The following is a 19,436-nucleotide window of genomic DNA, read 5'->3' on the forward strand; positions in this document are numbered from 1 at the left end:
ACAAAACATATTATTTTCTAGCCTACATAAATATGAAAAATCACTGCTTTTATGTCTTCATCTCGGGAGGCTTTTTCAGTTCATTCATAACAATTAGCTTTTGTATAATGTTATTATTATTATTAGCAGTATTATTTATTATATCCATATTTATATTTGTTTTATTAAAAACAAGCTTAGATTTGTCCACCTGTCAGGTTTTAGACCTTATGGGGCACAACATGTGTTTCAGGATATAACTCAGGTTTTTGAGCACATTTTGTTATTATTGTTTATTTATTCGTTTGCTGGAAATTAGAACTGAATTTAGAAATAGTTTTGAAATGAATATTTGCGATTAACAAACAAAATTATTTATTTATAGACTAGATGATGTCTGTGCATAAAGGTTTCCCTATCCAAGAGCCAAAGTGAAAGTAGATCCATTACTTCTCATTCTCATGTAGTAGATGCTCTAAAAAAAAACTGTTAACTGTTTGCTTGTGAAATGCTCATTTTTTTCCCACTTAGACTTACTTTGCTTCCTCTAAATAGCGAATGCGCTCTTGGCGTGACGCAGCTGGCTCTTAAAGGGAATGGGAAATGAGACTCTAATTGGTTTATTCTCAAAACACACCTATAACTCATTAAGAAAATAAACTCAACCCTTTTAGACCATGCGCCACGGCACAAAGCAGATTTTCCCGTCCTTAAATTAGCAAAAACGCATTCTGACACGCCCTGAAAGCGTTTGCGCCCTGCGTTTTGCGCTCTGCGCATGGACCGTCAAAATAGAGCCCTTTATATTAACTACACAATGAATCATTTATTAAGCATTAGCATCTAGTGAATTGAATACCTGTATCTGTTAAGCATTAACTCTACATTAATAAACATTAGTAAGCAGTTTATATCTGCAGCTACAAATGCTGTAATATTGACTTATAAGCACACGGATAATGTGCTCAATGATTCTGTTTTCATACTTTTGTGATTTACTTTTCATGACAATATTTTACAGCTTCTTTCTTAGAGTTGTGTCTTTGTGGACTTTGTTGTCCAAATATCTCAAAATTCTTAAACCACGAAGAAATCTTCTCTTGAAGCATTAAAAGTTTTGTTTTCAGAAGAAAATGGTCAAAATTAAGCAACATTTTCATTAAAACAAGTTAAATATTCAGCTTAAAATTATGTTGAAAGGAGAAACTCACTTCATTTAGGCCAGATATGTCAAACTCATTTCCTGGAGGGCCGCAGCCCTGCACGGTTTAATTCCAACCCTAATTAAACACACCTGATCAAACTAATTAAGTAATTCAGGCTTGTTTGAAACCTATAGGTTAGTGTGTTGAAGCAGGGTTGGAACTAAACTGTGTAGGGCAGCGGCCCTCCAGGAATTGAGTCTTGAAAATGCTTCTAGATTTAAGAATGTTTAGATATTTGAACTGTACACAACCTGACAAAAGTCTTGTCGTCGATCCCAGTTGTAAGAGCAACAAATAATAACTTGACTTCATCGATCATTTGGAAAAGTGGCAGAAGGTAGATCTTTCTGATGAATCATCTGTTGAACTGCATTACAAATACTGCAGAAGACCTATTGGAATCCACATGGACGCAAGATTCTCAGAGAAATCAGTCAAGTTTGGTGAAGGAAAAATCATGGTTTGGTGTTACTTTCAGAATGGAAGTGTGCGAGAAATCTGCAGAGTGGATGGCAACATCAACAGCCTGAGGTATCAAGACATTTGTGCAGCCCATTACATTACAAACCACAGAAGAGGGTATATGTATACTTCAGCCTCCACATCAAAGCTCCTGAAAGCAAAAAAGGTCAAGGTGCTCAAGGATTGGCCAGCCCAGTCACCAGATAATGAACATTATCGAGCATGTCTGGGGTAAGATGAAGGAGGCATTGAAGATGAATCCAAAGAATCTCGATGAACTCTGGGAGTCCTGCAAGAAAATTTTTTTGCCATTCCAGATGACTTTATTATTAAGTTATTTGAGTCATGCAGAGATGTATGGATGCTGTTCTCCAAGCTCATGGGAGTCATACACAATATTAAATATGTTTCTACTGCACCATGACTTTATATTCTATACTGTCCATTATTTCTGTTAAGTGACAAGATTTTTGTTTATCAAAGTCAGACCCTACTGTCCTAATTAAATGGTAAAAAATCAAGGCATGATTAAATTTTATTTTGGTGAAATAAGCGTAATCTAGAGGCCTTTGCCTTTCATATCAGCCACTTCCGATTCCAAATGATCAACTAGAAGTAAAGTTATTATTTGTTCCTCCTAAAACTTGAACAAGACTTTTGTCAGGTAGTGTAGAAGCAAGACAGAAACTCTGTTACACTATTTAAGACCATGGGGTTTCCACAATATTTTTTTTTTTTTGAGATTTCGAAACCACTTCATGAGAAAATTACCAGTTAAAATGATATTTCAGTTAGACGTATTTCCTTCGTAAAAATAGGAAGTGAAAGATTGCATCGCTTTAGAGAATGTAATCACACTTGTAATAGATTGCACAGATAGTACTTGTTTCTGCTCAAATAATGACTTAGTAAATGTACAGCTGATATCTGGGTTCTTTTATATGTCCAGCTAAAGCTAAAGTATAGAGTTACTGTTGATATGCCCTCTATCCAACATCATCGTAATCCTCGCTGTCGTCAGGGTTTTCAACATCATCGTAATCCTCGCTTTCTTCATCCTGACTTTTTATCTCCACAGCGTACTCTGGAATGAAGACAGGCTGTTGGGGAAAAGCTGGTGTTGAATCTTCAATCTCCACGTAGTCCGGCACAGTCGGTATATCTTCGTAACTGGCACCCACTGTAAATTCAGACATCAAACAGTTTACACTTCTGCTGCAGAATTAGATTTATAGTTGTTTTTAAAGTTCCAGTGAAATAAAAATAACATTTTTAAAGGACTTCTATAAGCTATCAGTGACAAAATTCATGTTTAGAAGATATAAAAGTGATATAAACATGTAAAGTTTGCAGTTAGTCACTTCCACTTAAATGGATCAATGTTTTTTTTACATCACCTCCTAGGTAGCAAAGATTTCTGGCCCAGATTTGGCAGAAAACTGGCACAGCAGGCATTTATTTGACACTGGCATACAGCATGTGGGCCAAACATGGTCGGGGTTTGGCAGAGGTGGCACCGTCTTTGAGGCGGCACACAAAACTTGGGCCATATGTCAAATGTAGTATTTGGCCAGATTGTAATAATATATACTTAGACCATGTAATAGGGCGTATCATGATCTACTTTACATTATTTAGGAGTAAAGAAATAAATTTTACCAGTCAGGTCACTTCGAGAAAAAGCACGTCCATAGCACACCTATGGGTTTGCTATGGGCATGGATTAACTGATTAATAAAGGGACTATGCCGAAAAGAAAATGAATGAATGAATCTAAAAATATATTCCATATTTTAATATTTTATATTCATTCATTCATTTTCTTTTTGGCTTAGTCCCTTTATTAATCTGGGGTCGCCACAGCGGAATGAACCGCCAACTTATCCAGCATATGTTTTACACAGCGGCTGACTTTCCAGCCGCAACCCATCACTATGAAAATACTTATTTTTAAGTTCAAATATTTCGAAAAAATAAATGTTTACAATATTTTAATTAAATTACAATTAAACCAAACACATTTGAATCAACTTCATATAGAGTAGATTTAGGCAACTAAAATCTTATGAAATTTAGACTAAAACTAAAATGATTCAGAAGACTAAAATATGAATAAAATAAAATGGAATTTTAGATAACGGACTAGGACTAAATCCAAATTTGCTGTCAAAACTAACACTGGTGAGTAACCTGTTGCCTTAATATACTAAAGTAAATGAACTACACAAAAAATGATTTGTTCAAACTACTTTTTTCAAGTGAATTAAAACAACACAATTATTTCTGGTTCAGTCCATTTAAATGTGTAAAAACACTAAAAGTTGACCTAATCGATTTATGTTGTGACAAGATAAAGTAATAATGTGTTGAACCCTGCATTTTTTTCAGTGTATACTTATAAAAAAATTGAGTTACAACAAAATTACTTTACAACAAGGAAATGCAGTCCCAAATGATGTTTAACAGAGCAAGGAATTTTTCACAGTATTTCCTATAATATTTTTTCTTCTGGAGAAAGTCTTATTTGTTTTATTTAAGCTAGAATAAGAGCACTGAGCAGTTTTTATTTTTTTTAAAAACCATTTTAAGGTTAATATTACTAGCCCCTTTAAGCTATATTTTTTTGATAGTCTACAGAACAAACCATCATTATACAATAACTTGCCTAATTACCCTAACCTGCCTAGCTAACCTAATTAACTTAGTTAAGCCTTTAAATGTCACTTTAAGCTGTATAGAAGTGTCTTGAAAAATATCTAGTCAAATATTTACTGTCTTCATGGCAAAGATAAAAATAAACCAGTTATTAGAAATGCTTCATAAAACTAGAAATGTGTTGAAAAAAATCTGCTCTCCGTTAAACAGATATTGGGGGAAAAATAAATAGGGGGCGAATAATTCAGGGGGGCTAATAATTCTGACTCCAACTGTACATCAACATACTGAAGTTAAAGTCTCAGCACCTTGTGGTTCACACAGACTTCAAGCTTCAACATTTCTTCACATTTTAGTTACTCACCATTTTTAAGAACAGTTAACGTCACTTTAAAGGCAACAGATTTACTCCCTTATTTGTAAAGCACTTTTTACAATGTACAGCCTGTTTTTTTGTTGTAGAACTATGACCTTTATGACATGACGGCTACATAACCTAACTCCCACAGATTCATTTATGTTACCATTGTGTTTGTGTGTTGATAGTGTTACTATAGAAAGCTCAGTGTCCAGTCACATGAACAGTTTGGAGTATGATCATGTTATCCTCTCAAAATACATGCAATTATGACATGGCATGAAATCAGCACTTCTGTGGCGTTGCTTTGTATGTATTTGCTTTCCAACTTATTATTTTTCTTCTTTATTCATATGATTGTTCATAAAAACAAAGTCAGTGTAGGAGAACCGAAAATAAAAGAATAATGAAAATACCCACCAGAGTTTGTGGACAGGAATTGATCTCTTGGAGGTAAGGGTGGTTTTTCATTTCCTAGGTCTTTGTTATGTGCTTGGTTGTCCCTTTATTGTAAAAAATATAAAAAGTAAATTAAAACTTTTTGGTTTTGAAAAAGGATGTGGTCTTAAATCAGCTGAACCCACTTACACTGGTTTTGAGTCTGAGTGACCATAATGATTTGTTTTTGCTTGTGTACTGTACCAAGAAGCTGCAAAAAAAAAAAGAGGAAACAAAGACCCAAGGATTAAAATCAGAAACAAAATGAATCAAGTCACAAAATTCCCCCTCCAGTGAAATGCTAAATGCTAAGAATTTTATCAAATATACCAGTAAGAAAAGATTTTCAGCTGCCCTATTAAAATTGAGTTAATAAATGTAATATTACAATAATAATAATTTTGTTTGAATATTTGTTTATTTATTTTTAAAAATATTCATTCACAAAACCTATGACCCTTACCAAGAACAGAACAAAACATAGCTGTCCATTATTTCAGTCTAAAATAAAAATATTTTAAATAAACAAATATAGTTCAGGGGTGATTTCTGAAAACCATCGTTAGCCAACTAAGGTCGCAAGTTACATCGTTACAAACATAGTTTGATGATTTGGCCAAATCCATCGTTCCAACAAAGTTTCACAACCTTGTATGCTTGCAACTAGACCTCTAGAGTTGTTATTAGAAACATAGTTCCTGGCTGTGTTCTATTCCAAGTTATCTCCCCTATCTCCACTACATTTAATCTAGGAGGAATTTGAAAAAGAAAACTCATTAAAGTCATCAATCTTAAGTGTAATTTGATTTCAAAGAATTTTACAGTTCAGTTTTAGGAATCTTCATGTTTACAATTGCGCTCCCTTCGCAGTGCACTTTGAAAACATTGATGTAAAAGTTGTAAAAGTCTACTTTTACAATTTGACACATGCAAATCACTGCAGAAAAGTTCTAACCAGCAGGCCCATGTCATATACAGTACAGATACTTAATAAAAAAACAATTAAAAGCGTTAACATATGACATTTATTCATTCATTCATTTTCTTGTCGGCTTAGTCCCTTTATTAATCCGGGGTCGCCACAGCAGAATGAACCGCCAACTTATTCAGCAAGTTTTTACGCAGCGGATGCCCTTCCAGCCGCAACCCATCTCTGGGAAACATCCCCACACACATTCACACACACACTCATACACTACGGACAATTTAGCCTACCCAATTCACCTGTACCACATGTCTTTGGACTGTGGGGGAAACCGGAGCACCCGGAGGAAACCCACGCGAAGGCAGGGAGAACATGCAAACTCCACACAGAAACGGCAACTGAGCCGAGGTTCGAACCAGCGACCCAGCGACCTTCTTGCTGTGAGGTGACAGCACTATCTACTGCGCCACTGCCTCGCCATATGACATATATATTTTTGTTTTTACAAGCTTTGTAGATGTAACGTAAATTCTGCTTTTAAATAATAGGTCACCTATAGCTTTCGTCATGAGCCACGGCAATGTCATTCATTTTTTCAAAGTGCACTGCAAAAGTGAGTACAATTGTCAATATAAAGATCGCTATAACTGAACTGTAAAAATACTTTAAAAGCAAATTACACCTAAGAGAGATGACCTTAATGTTTTTTTTAAATCATTCCTGATTTAAATGTTGGAACGTTCGAAACTAATAGGGTAATGGGGGGATAACTGAGAATAGAACAGAGCCAGGAACTATGCTTCTAACTACAGCTCCAGAGGTGTAGTTGAAAGCGTACAAGTTTGCGATCCAGTTTGCGAATATTCGATGGAACGACGCATTTGGGAAATGCCAAACAACGAACAATGTTTGTAACGATGGAACTTGCGACTAACGAGGGTTTTCAGAAATGCACCCCTGATTGGGTAGCTATACATGAACAAAGGAATATTAAGATCTGTTAAAGAAAGATTTAAGACCTACAACACAACATTTCAGTAGATTAAAGACTTTTCAAGGCCTAAAATTAAATTTTCGGTAGATTTAAGAGTTTTTAATGCCTAAAATATTGGTTTTTTCAGAAGATTTAAGACTTTTTAAGGCTTAAAATATAGCTTTTTCAGTAGATTGAGGATTTTCCAGTGGATTTACAACTTCTTAAGGCCTAAATTTGAGCTTTTTCAGTATATTTAGAATTTTCAGTAGATTTAAGACTTTTTAAGGCCTAACTTTGAGCTTTTTCAGTAGATTTAAGACATTTTCAGGCCTAAAATTAAACTTTTTCTGTAGATTTAGATTTTTCAGTGGATTTAAGACTTCTTTAGGCCTAAATTTGAGCTTTTTAAGTAGATTTAAGATTTTTCTGTGGATTTAAGACTTTTTAAGGCCTAAATTTTAGATTTTGTAGTAGATTTAAGACTTTTTAAGCAAATTTAAGACTTTTTAAGGCCTAAAAATGAGCTTTTTCAGTGGATTTACGACTTTTTCAGTGGATTTTAGACTTTTAAGGCCTAAAATTTGTTTTTGTTTTTTTCATAATATTTAAGACTTTTTAAGCAAATTTTAGACTTTTTAAGGCCCAAAACTTAGCTTTTAAGATTTAAGACATTTTAAAACTTTTTAAGCCTTAACCCTTTTTTTTTATTTGTCTAATACTCTAACTTGCCTGGTTAACCTAATTAACCTAGTTAAGCCTTTAAATGTCACTTTAAACTGTATAGAAGTGTCTTGAAAAATATCTAGAGAACTATTATCTAGTCATCATGGCAAAGATAAAATAAATCAGTTATTAGAAATGAGTAATTAAAACTATTATGATAAGAAATGTGTTGAAAAAATCTTCACTCCATTAAACAGAAGTTGGGAAATAAAATATACAAGAGGGCTAATTTCAGCTGTATCTGGTATCAAATGGGTTATTTTATGTCGATCACACCTCACAATAATTCCATTAGTTAATGATAGTTAATGTATTTACCAAGAATGAACAAAACAACAGTGAACAAAGCGTTTATTAATAATAGTTCAACATTTACTAATGCGTTATTAAAACCCAAAGTTGTGCTTGATATCCTCAGTGACAATGACTTTATGTTCAATAACTAACATAAAAAAAGAAATAAATACTCTAATGAATATGTTGTTCATTGTTCGTGTGAGTATATACATTAACTGATGGAAGCTACTGTATGTACAATAAGTCAATCTGTTATAATGAATGCAGAGACCATAGTCATATAAGGAAGTGGTAATAATTGTGGCTTATTTCTTGGTAGGTTTCTAAATCTATTTATGTGAAATCACAAGGTTGTTTTTGCAGCAGTGTGTTTTGCACTTCAGTTTTTAGCAAAAGAAAAACTGACTCGCTTTGACCTGCTGTTTTGTATCACGACAAATTTCAGATGTCACATATACTTTGTGGTTAGCCACAGCCATTAAAACACATTGTTTGACATACAGTTTAAGTCAGAATTATTAGCCCCCTTGAATTATTACCCCCCTTGAATTATTAGCCCCTTGAATTATTAGCCCCCTTGTTTATTTTTTCCTTGTTTTCGGTTTAACAGATTTTTTCAACACATTTCTAAACATAATAGTTTTAATAACTCATTTCTAATAATTAATTTATTTTATCTTGGCCATGATGACAGCAAATAATATTTGACTGGATATTTTTCAAGACACTTCTATACAGCTTAAAGTGGCAGTTAAAGGCTTAACTAGGTTAATTAGATTAACTAGGCAGGTTAGGGTAATTAGGCAAGTTGTTGTATACTGATGGTTTGTTCTGCAGACTATGGAAAGGGGCTAATAATTTTGTCCTTAAAATGGTGTTTAAAAAATTAAAACTTGCTTTTATTCTAGCCAAAATAAAACAAATAAGACTTACTCCAGAAGAAAAAAATATTATCAGACATACTGTGAAAATTTCTTTGCTCTGTTAAACATCATTTGGGGAAAAAAATGTAAAAAGAAAAATTTCATAGGGGGCTAATAGTTCTGGCTTCAACTGTATTTATACACTTGTGTGCAGACCAGCCTGTAAAACCTATCTAGAAATTAACAGTTTTCAATATTTTGAGATTAATATTTATTTTCTCCCATTTATTCATGTTTTTGAATTGGATTATGGGATCTCTGTCTTTCCTCCACACTGTCAAACCCAACAGTCAACTTTATCAAATGAAATGAGTGTAGCTCACTCAAAATTGACTGAAAGTTAATTCTACTCATTAAAAAAGAGTTTTGAACTCAGTGTTAAAGGTAATAAGTTAATTAAATACCTCATTACTTCAAATTAAAAGTAGTAAAAGTTCACAGTACTCAAATAGATTATTTATTTATTTTTTTTTTTACTCAAATGGTTTGTAGCAATCGGTTTCCTCAAATGGTTTGAGTTATCTTTACTTTTTGGGTTTTACAGTGCAAGAGCTGATGAAGTTTGAAAAATTGAAATGTGAATTTATTGATATTTTTTACTATTGTTGAAGTCATTTGTTGTTGTAAATTACAGTACAAAGCCCTGAAAACAAACTACTAGCACTTATTCTGTTATTTTAAAGACTCACTTCTTTATTTCTATTGTAAAATATATCATGTTTATTTTGTATATCATACTAAAATGTCTATAAAAGTCAATGTGTTAAGCTGCACAGTTGATTTTCAACATATAAAGTATACAGAGCAGAAATCAAGGTCCCATGAAGCAATTCACAACTGTAAAGAACGTTAAAAAAAAAAAACTTAACAAAATACAGAACCTATTTATTAACACAGTGTTTCTCAACCACATTCATGACTACCGACATTGCATGTTTTTGTCTCCTTTGTCTGTCACACCCATTACAGTTCTTTCAGTCTAATGAGCTGATGATATGAATCAGGTGTGTTTGGTTAAGGAGACATGGAAAACGTGCAGATCTGGTGTCATCCAGGAATGTGGTTGAGAAACACTGAATTACAGGTATTTTTTTCACCATGTATATACAGCTGTCAGATGTATTTTACCTCTTCTGCGGAGACAAATGTTGATGAAGATGAAAATAATCACTATGATCACAGACACCAGAATGATGGCTAGGATTAAAACAGCCCAGAAGTTCTTTTGTAAGAAATCCATCTATAAAATAAAATAAAGGCAGCTGTCAGATTCAATGACATCACCAACAGATTAAAGGGGACCTATTCCCTGCTATTCAGAACATTGGTTTTCGATCATGAAGACTACAGAGGATTTGAGAATTACATCAGATTTTTGACATAGGAATTTAAATTACCAAAGGTGCCACAATATCAAATCATGAGCAAAATTTTAAACTCTTTTACAGAACTTCTTTAACACCGGTTCATCTAACAAAAGATATATCCTAAAGGTTCTCAATGTTGTTTTAAAAGCAAAACCAACGTACTGTGATGCATATATTCTTGGGCTGTGAAATGATTAAGACATACTGGAAAGAAATCCACAAATTAGTACAAAAGTTTATTGGTAAACCTTTTGCCCTATCTCCAGTTATTTATCCTCTGGATTGTAAAACTGCTCTACACCTTAGTCATGGACTAGAATCTGTGTTACACTTTTGTATGTATCTAGCAAGAAAATGTATTCTTCTGTTGTGGTCCTCTCCTAACATTCCTTCGGTCAATATGTGGATAAATCAGAACTGACTTAAATCTTGTGTCAGAAATCTGACGATTTCTGGCATATCTGGAATCTTCTGGGAGTTTTTGGAGAATGTATTTAGAAAGACTGTTTTTATTTTATTATTTTTATTTATTGTTTGTTAGTTTTACCCTACACAAAAGACCTATTTTCACAGGATCTAAATTAAATCAACCAAAATTAAATTAAATCTGCTGTCCCCAGAGTCTGTATGTGAAGTTTCACCTCAAAATACTACCCAAATAATTTTTTATAACTCTGTGAATCTGCCCCTTTTAGATTTTGATCCAAATTGTGCTGTGGTGACTTTAAATTCTTTACAAAAAGGGCAGAGCTACAAACTCAACATTTATAATACTGTTAGCCAGGGATGAACCGAATATTTAGCCACCAAAAATTTGTTTTTCAGCCACGGAAACAGTATGTTGTGATGACGCAAACAAAAACAGCCAACATAGGCTCATTCTAAAAATGTAGCCCTATATACGTTTACGGAGATTGTGAATTATAAAGCCAGACGTATGTATGGCTGCATTTCATCTTTAAAATAAATGATACGGGGTGATATGATGCTGTTCCTTTTCTTGCTTCCTAGCTGACTACTTACTACTACTGACTTACTACTTACCATATGGATGGCTTTTCCGCTGTTACCTGTTTGCCCAGTAGCTAAAGAACTAAATAGCAGGGTAAGAATGTGGTAAAATCTGAAAATGTGGTAAAAATCAGGCCCCTCGCCCCCTTTTCTTTTGCTGGGTTGCTTTTTAAAATACTGCGGTTGGGTTTAGAGAAGGGGAGGGCAGGGGGATCAGTTGGTTAATCAGTCAATAAATCAGTCAGTTGACAGCGGCCTCTGGTGGATTTCTGGTGGAATGCATACACAGCGGTCTCTAATGGATTTGTGAAAACAAAAACTGCAAAAAACGTAGCTCCTGGGACGTTTTTGGTACTCTCCAGAAAAGTAAATAGTGGTACATTTTCAGAATGAGCCTGGGTTAAATAAAAAGTAAGCTCACAGACAACGTACAGTTAATCAGCCATATTTGTGATTTGTGATTTTTGTGGCCTCTGGTGGATTTGAGAAAACAAACACAGTAAAAAAACGTAGTTCCTGGGACGTATTTTTTCTCTTCAAAAATCTATATTGGGGTCCGTAATCAGTATGAGCCTGGGTTGGAAACAGCAGCCTGCACGTGTTTGTCAGAAGCTGCTTGTATGCAATGTTCCATCTACTCTGATCTATTCTGCACTTCTTTGCGACTATAAAAATATAAATCAATATAAACATAATATAAAGATCACTATGCTACTTGAATGTGGAAAATAGCAGCGTGCACGCAAACTGATCCAGACCACGGTGGATGCAGAGACTGATGCCTTCACATGCACGCACAAGCAGAGCTGAAGCAGTGTGTGCACAGTGCATAGGTAGAGCAGAAGCAGCATCAGGTGTTTGCTTTTCACACCGAAAGTGTCTGCAGCTGATCGGTGGCTGTTGCACAGATCAATCAATTTCTGTCTTTTCTATCTAGTTACCTATCAATCTCTCTCTCTCCCTCTCTCTCTCTCTCTCTCTTTCTATATATATATATATATATACACACACACACACACACATATATATATATATATATATATATATATATATATATATATATATATATATATATATATATATATATATATATATACGTTTTCCGAATGAGCCATATTTGTGATTAGACTACACTTTTATATTTACTTTTCATCTACTCCAACGCTCATGGCATCTTCATCCCATGCTGTTTTTTTAATTTGCAACATTTTACAAACTATATTGATCATAGAAACTGTATGCTTCTCAAGCTTTATGAGGAGTGTCATTCATGTATTTTCACGTGTACTCAGAAGCAGGGGCGGACTTGATTTGGGGGCCCTAAGCAAACCCAGGTATGCAAACCTAGCATTAAAACTCAAAACACTCTCTTTCTCTACAGATATTTTTTTTCTCTGTAGATTCTGTGTTTTTGTTGTTTTTTTTGTAAACAAACCGCATGTTAAAATATATTTTAAGTGAAACCTTTATCTGTAAAATAAAAAAATAAATTGAAAAAATAAAGTCATCAGCTGACCGTATTCCTCCATACGGACGGCTTTTCCTCTGTTACTAGTTTGTCCAGTGGCTCACCATATACATCGGCGGACGCAAAGAGAAGTTGACCACGATGATAGGGTTCAAATGTGGCAAAAAAAAAGCAGATAAGACTTCAAACAAAAGCCAAAATATAAAATTAAGGAGGACGGCTTTTCTTTTTCTGGATTGCTTTTTAAAACTGTCGGTTGGGTTTAGGGAAGTGGGTGGTTGGGTCAGTCGGTGCTTTTGAAAATACTACTAGGTGGGTTTAGGGAAGGAGGGGGTGAGTCAGTCGATCAGTCAGTCAGTCAACAGTTGCCTCTGGTGGATTTACACAAGAAAAGCAGCCGCGAATGGCACTCACGAGAGAAATTTGAGCTCTCAAAAATTGTAAACAGTGGCCTCTGGTGTATTTGCAAAAAGTACAAAAAATGTAGCTCCTGTGATGTATTTGGCGCTCTCCAAAAATGTATATAGGAGTACGTTTTCAGAATGAGCCATATTTGTAATTAGATTTTAATATTTGCATGCACAGTACAGAAGGAATGTTTCACTATTCTTAGGGGCCCCTGATTTTGAAAAGAAGTAATAACAGTAAAGTCTTAAATCTAAAAATAGACAGATTTTACAACATGTGATAGAAAATTCATAAAAGAGCTAAATGATTAATATAGGTGTCTTTGCATCGGTTGGGTACCCCTAATTCCACATGGTCCTAAGTGGCTATTTACCTCGCTTATTGGTTAAGGCCGCCCCTGCCAAAAAGACAATCAAAACATTTTGTTTTTGATCGTCAGCATGATGTAAGCCTACTGGTCAAAAGTTTTGGGTCAGTATAATTTTTAAAAGTTTTAAAATAAGCTTCTTCTGCTCACCAAGAATGCATTTATTTAATCAAAAATACAGTAAAATGGTAAAATTGTGAAATGTTATTGCACTATAAAATATCTGTTCAAAAGTAGTTTATCATTTAAAAATTTATTCCAGTGATTTTAAAGATTAATTTTCTGCTTCATTAATCCAGTCTTCAAAGTCACATAATCCCTCAGAAATTATTCTATAATTAATTAATAATAATAATAATAATAATAATAATAATAATAATAATAATAATAATAATAATTATTATTATTATTATTATTATTATTACTATTAATAATAATAATAATAATAATAATAATAATAATAATAATAATAATAATAATAATAATAATAATTTTATTATTATTAAAATAAAAGCAGTAATGACTGGAATAATAATTTAATTTGAAACTACATACAAGAAGAAAGCGGTTTTTTTCAATGTTATTAAATATTTATTAATTACATTTTTTTAGGTTTAATAAATGCCACCTTGATGAACAGAATAGTATTCATTAAAAAAATAAAAATGTAAAAAAAAAAATAACTGACCCTACACTTTTGACCAGTAGTGTATATAATAATCATTTTACAATAAAGTTTTAATGATATTTAAACATGATAACATTAGTGTGCAAAATTTGCTACTTTTTACTGTAATAAGTCCTCATCCACAAAAGTGATAACCTATTCTTGCTAAATATTTTTTTTTTTTATAATTTGTTCTCGATTTATTCTTTGAAACTTTAATAACAATTTATGCAATTGCAAAGCCTTTATTTTAGTAAGGTTAGTACACAGTCAGAACCATATTATGGTACTAAGAATTGGCATGATTTTTATCAGTGTTGGGGGACCTGGTGGCTCAGTGGTTAGCACTGTCACCTCACAGCAAGAAGGTTCCTGGTTCGAGTCCCAGATGGGCCAGTTGTCATTTCTGTGTGAAGTTTGCATGTTCTCCCGGTGTTATTGTGGGTTTCCTTGGGTTGGTCCAGTTTCCCACACAGTCCAATGACATGCGGTATAGGTGAATTGAATAAACTAAATTGAACTTAGTGTATGACTGTGAATGAGTGTAGATGTTTCCCAGTACTAGGTTGCAGCTGGAAAGGTATTTGCTGTGTAAAGCATATGCTGGATAAGTCGGCAGTTTATTCTGCTGTGATAATCACTGTTAATTAAAGGGACTGAGCCAAAGGAAAATGAATGAATATTTCGATGTTTTGATTTTCGGCCTTGCTTTCCTCTTTCTTGGGTTTATTGGTTTCTGCCAGGAACTGTCATGTCAGTGCATCCCAACTATTAGTCACTCACATTGTCTTTAGTACTGTGTGAAAACTCTAATGGTGGACGGCTGCTTCTCACTCAGGGCTGTTTATGCTAATTAGGGAGAGATCACTGATGGGCAGAACTTTCCCCCCTGATGAGATGTACAAAGGTAGAATGTCAATCTGTAGATTGTTTTTATGGTGTGATTATAAAAAATAGAGTTAATTACACCAGACAATGACTGTATTCGCACATTATTTCCACATAACTGTGTTAAAACCCTTTAATGAAGTGATTTTTGCATAATAGGTCCCCTTTAAAGTACATTGTTTATGTCATTTTTAATAAAAAAACTTACTGCAACTTCCTCCTATTTCTCCTTTTCAGCTCTGTTCAAACACATGCTCTTGAAGATTTCCAGTCAGCTGTGTTTCCTGGGTGGAGAGGGAGATTTTTAACTGTGTTTGTTTTTAATGACAGAAAACCAAACACAGTCGTTTTCATTTGTTATATTTCAGATTTATCTCAATTCATCATGCTCACAGCACTCATCCTGCGAGCGAACAAGTTTTATATGCGATTAACGCTGACTTCCTGTGTGTGGTTCTTTTCTTAGCACTGGCTCTTGTGATGCGACCAAGTGCGTTTCACTCCAGTGACTTTCTGTTTTTTGAAAATTAATTTGTGTTAATATTTTTTTAAAGTAATGCAGAATATTTTTAACAGAGTTAGGAAGTATAAAGTGTCATTATTTTCAGCGATCTTTAAGGTTTATGTTAGATTAAGAAAAAAGGTTATAATAACTTATAATATGTTGCAAAAATATGATAATAAAAGACGTCCTTAATTTAGATTGTTTTTAAATTTCTTAATAATATTGTTAAACTATTAAGATAAACTTCCCACAAACTGCCATTTTATTTTATTTTATTTTTATTTATTTATTTAAACTTCCTACAAACTTTTGTCATTATATATATATATATATATATATATATATATATATATATATATATATATATATATATATATATATATATATATATATATATATATATATATATATATATATAGTATTGTTGGGTTCATAATAAACAAATAATCAAACAATATAATATTAAATAAATAAATATTAATGGAAAACAATCAGATAAATAAAAATGTACATAAATAACACTAAATATAATAATAATGATTAAATAAGATTAATATTTATCCAACATTAGATAAAGCATGAATTATTGATTAAAAGAAGTAAATACATTTGTCAGTCAATAAAATAAAGTAGTAATACTATTCATAATAACAATAGCTATATTAATATTTATAATACTATTATTATTGTTATTGTTATTTATAATTAAAAAAATGTTTATTTAAACAAATAAACTATTATGCGATTGTTTTATTAAATTAATAATAAAATCTGATTAATGCAAGTAAATCATAAGAAATTGATAAATAAACATAAAGTTAATGTACACTGTAAAAAATGCTGGGTTCCAAATAATCGATTTGTGTTGGGACAACAAGAAGGAATAACATGAACTTATTAGTAGGACCAGACAGAATCTGTGAACATTTTTTGCTCTTTCTGCGCAAAATTTTGTTAAAAATCTGAGGATATATGCTGAATGATTTTGAGAGTATCCTAACTAAAACTTTTATATATGTTAATATAACTTGTATTTAATGTTAACAATGCAAATCCAATTAGATCCACTTTTTTGTTTGGTAAAACAAAGCATGTGCGGTTCATGCATGCATAAATACAGTTGAAGTCAGAATTATTAGCCCCCCTGAATTATTTGCCCCCTGTTTTTTCCCACCAATTTCTGTTTAATGGAAAGAAGTTTTTATTTCAACAAATTTCTAAAGATAAAAGTTATAAAAACTCATTTCTAATAACTGATTTATTTTATCTTTGCCATGATAACAGTAAAAAAATATTTTACTGGATATTTTTCATGACATTTCTATACAGCTTTAAGTGACATGTAAAGGCTTAACTAGGTTAATTAGGTTAACTAGGCAGGACAGGGTAATTAGGCAAGTTATAGTATAACAATGGTTTTGTTCTGTAGACTATCTGAAAAGTCTAGTTTAAAAGGGCTAATAATTTTGGCCTTAAAATGTTTTTAAAAAAAATAAAAACTGCTTTTATTCTAGCAGAAATAAAACAAATAAGACTTTTTCCAGAAGAAAAAAATATTGGGGGGTTAATGATTCTCACTTCAAATATATATTTATTAAAAAAATACTATTTTAGATCCATTTGTTATAGAAATTCTATGACAGCATGATTAACTTTATAAATGCCTTTACATTTTAGGACTGTGGTTCCTCAGGCAAAGTTTATTATAATTTGCCTAAACCATATCTGGGACTTAATAATAAGTTTAGTTTTTAGATAAACTTAATTAACATTTGATTATTTTTATTATTATTTTTTTTATCACTCTGAAAAAATCTTGATTCTTTAAAATACTAGAAATGAACTCGTCACTGTTTTCATTTATGTAGAGCAAAAGCCTTTCATTTAGAGTATCATTTATTAATTACCTTTTATTACCTTAAAGTATTAATTACCTTTGCCTGTGGTGTCGATCACATCAGCCTTTCCACATATTCATCCGATTTCAGAAGTGTGGGTTTATTTCCACTAGAACTAAAGTTGTTCAAATCGTCCTGTTCCTCTGCCCACCCATCAGTCCTTCTTCCAAAGAAGCTGCTGCTATAATTACTCAGAAGTGTGTCAGTCAGCTTTGTCCATCGCTTCAGTGTTTTATATTTTATTTTTATTAACTGCTTTGGAGAGCTGAACTCGAGAGAGAGAGAGAGAGACACTGACTGAGGGTGCACTACAGAAATAGTACACTTCTGCTCTTCTGTAGAGAACTGAATCCAGCCATGTGATTCGCTGTGAGACCCTATGTGCATTTGTAGTGGGCGTGGCTTCTGTGTACTTGCCGCTGTATTTGTTTATTAATTTTGTAGCGTGGTGGGTGTGGTTTACGTGAAATATTCAGTGGTTGGTAATTGATTTTGCGTTGGCTTGTGCGTTGGGTGTTAAGAAAGAGAAAGAGAGAGAGAGGGAGAGAGAGAGAGAGAGAGAGAGAGAGCTAAATTAGTAGTTCTCCTTTTTTTTAATACAACTGAATCCAGGCGTCGAATAGGCTCAACTAAAAAAAACGTTTCTAAGTGCGTGGTTTATTTATTTATTTATTTAGTTATTTATTTTTTAGTTTGTTTGTTTATTTGTTTGTTTATCTATTTTTTATTCATTTTATTAATTAATTAATTTATTTATTATTTGTTTGTTTATGTATTTGTTTATTTAAATGTTTGTTTGTTTGCTTGATTGATTGTTTGTTTGTTTATTTGCTTTATTTATTTATTTGTTTATTTTTATTTTTTTATTTTATTTAACTATTTTTTTTAATTTACTGTGGTTTATAATTTGTTTGTTTGTTTGTTTTGCTGTCTTTTTATTTTATTCTGCCTGTAATTTTAGCATTTGTACACATCCACTGCACATATAGGCTACATTTGTAATTATGTTCATATCTATCTGCATACTTCTGATTGTTAATAGCAACCTGTACAAATATTAATGTAATATCTAATGTAAATCTCTGATCATAGTTAATACAACCTGTAATAATGTTCATAGTACATCCATCTGTAATAATTACCCATAGTTTTTCTATAATTGCACTTTATAACTTATTTCTATATCCTGCACTTGCTGCTATTGTACTCCTGGTTAGACTGCAGCTCAAAATTTTGTATTCAAGTTTTTGTTTGTTACTTTATAGTGGATGTGCATTTACTAAATTACTTCAATTTGCACCTGCTCAGGTATTTTGAATGCACCGTCAGCAATTTTGTTAGGTTGTATTGGGTGTAGGCATATATATGACGGTATCACGATATTGTGGTCACTGCTCTAAAATTTGTTCTTTTTAAATATCTGGGTAAAAAACAAAAACTTTTTTCCCCTTTGAACACAATATATTTTATTTTGAGAAACATTTAAAGTATGTAAACCAGTAAACATGTTAGGCTAAACAATACAAATGCATCATTGACTTCTGCTGCCTTCATTAGTTTCAAAAACACAAATTTCTTTACAATTTAAAACTTTGGATATATTTTCTGCTGAAGGTACTGTTGTCCTAAAACAAACAAACAAAAAAAGAGAGTTTTAAAAAAAAATCGTACATATGCCATATAGGATAGTTGGCAGAACATTTTGGCAGCTTTAAAACCTTGACTTTCCAAACTGCGGTAAACCTTGAAAACAGTTATCGTCTCATGCCTAATTAGGTGATGTACTGTACATACATTAAACTGTGGGTTTACTCTTTTGATAAATAAAAAATATATATTATATTATAGTGGTTGATGTTCATTAATGATTGAGTGAGTGAGTGAGTGAGTGAGTGAGTGAGTGAGTGAGTGAGTAA

The 19,436-nt window shown here is 32.5% G+C and overlaps 1 protein-coding gene across 4 annotated transcripts; it reads right to left on the reverse strand.

Moving 5' to 3' along the window:
* Positions 1-785: 785 nt before the first annotated feature.
* On the reverse strand, positions 786-17,873 carry scimp (SLP adaptor and CSK interacting membrane protein). Of its 4 annotated transcripts, XR_012406405.1 has the most exons (7): positions 17,557-17,873; positions 15,326-15,401; positions 10,070-10,181; positions 5,248-5,308; positions 5,080-5,162; positions 2,355-2,826; positions 786-1,238 (listed from the first exon to the last, which is right to left on the reverse strand). XR_012406405.1 is itself a non-coding variant. In XM_068221536.2 (6 exons), exons 3-6 carry the CDS (start codon positions 10,179-10,181, stop codon positions 2,633-2,635), a joined length of 450 nt encoding a protein of 149 aa, XP_068077637.1. In that variant the 5' UTR covers positions 15,326-15,401; positions 17,557-17,873; the 3' UTR covers positions 786-2,632. The 4 variants fall into 4 exon arrangements, 3 of the variants coding, with proteins under 3 accessions (XP_068077637.1, XP_073807627.1, XP_068077638.1); XM_068221536.2 differs by having other exon boundaries at positions 786-2,826; XM_073951526.1 differs by lacking the exons at positions 15,326-15,401; positions 17,557-17,873 and adding exons at positions 13,569-13,592; positions 15,013-15,118 and having other exon boundaries at positions 786-2,826.
* Between the last annotated feature and the right edge of the window lie 1,563 nt (positions 17,874-19,436).

The sequence above is a fragment of the Danio rerio genome, chromosome 5, assembly GCF_049306965.1.
Source record: "Danio rerio strain Tuebingen ecotype United States chromosome 5, GRCz12tu, whole genome shotgun sequence".
Lineage (NCBI taxonomy): Eukaryota > Metazoa > Chordata > Actinopteri > Cypriniformes > Danionidae > Danio > Danio rerio.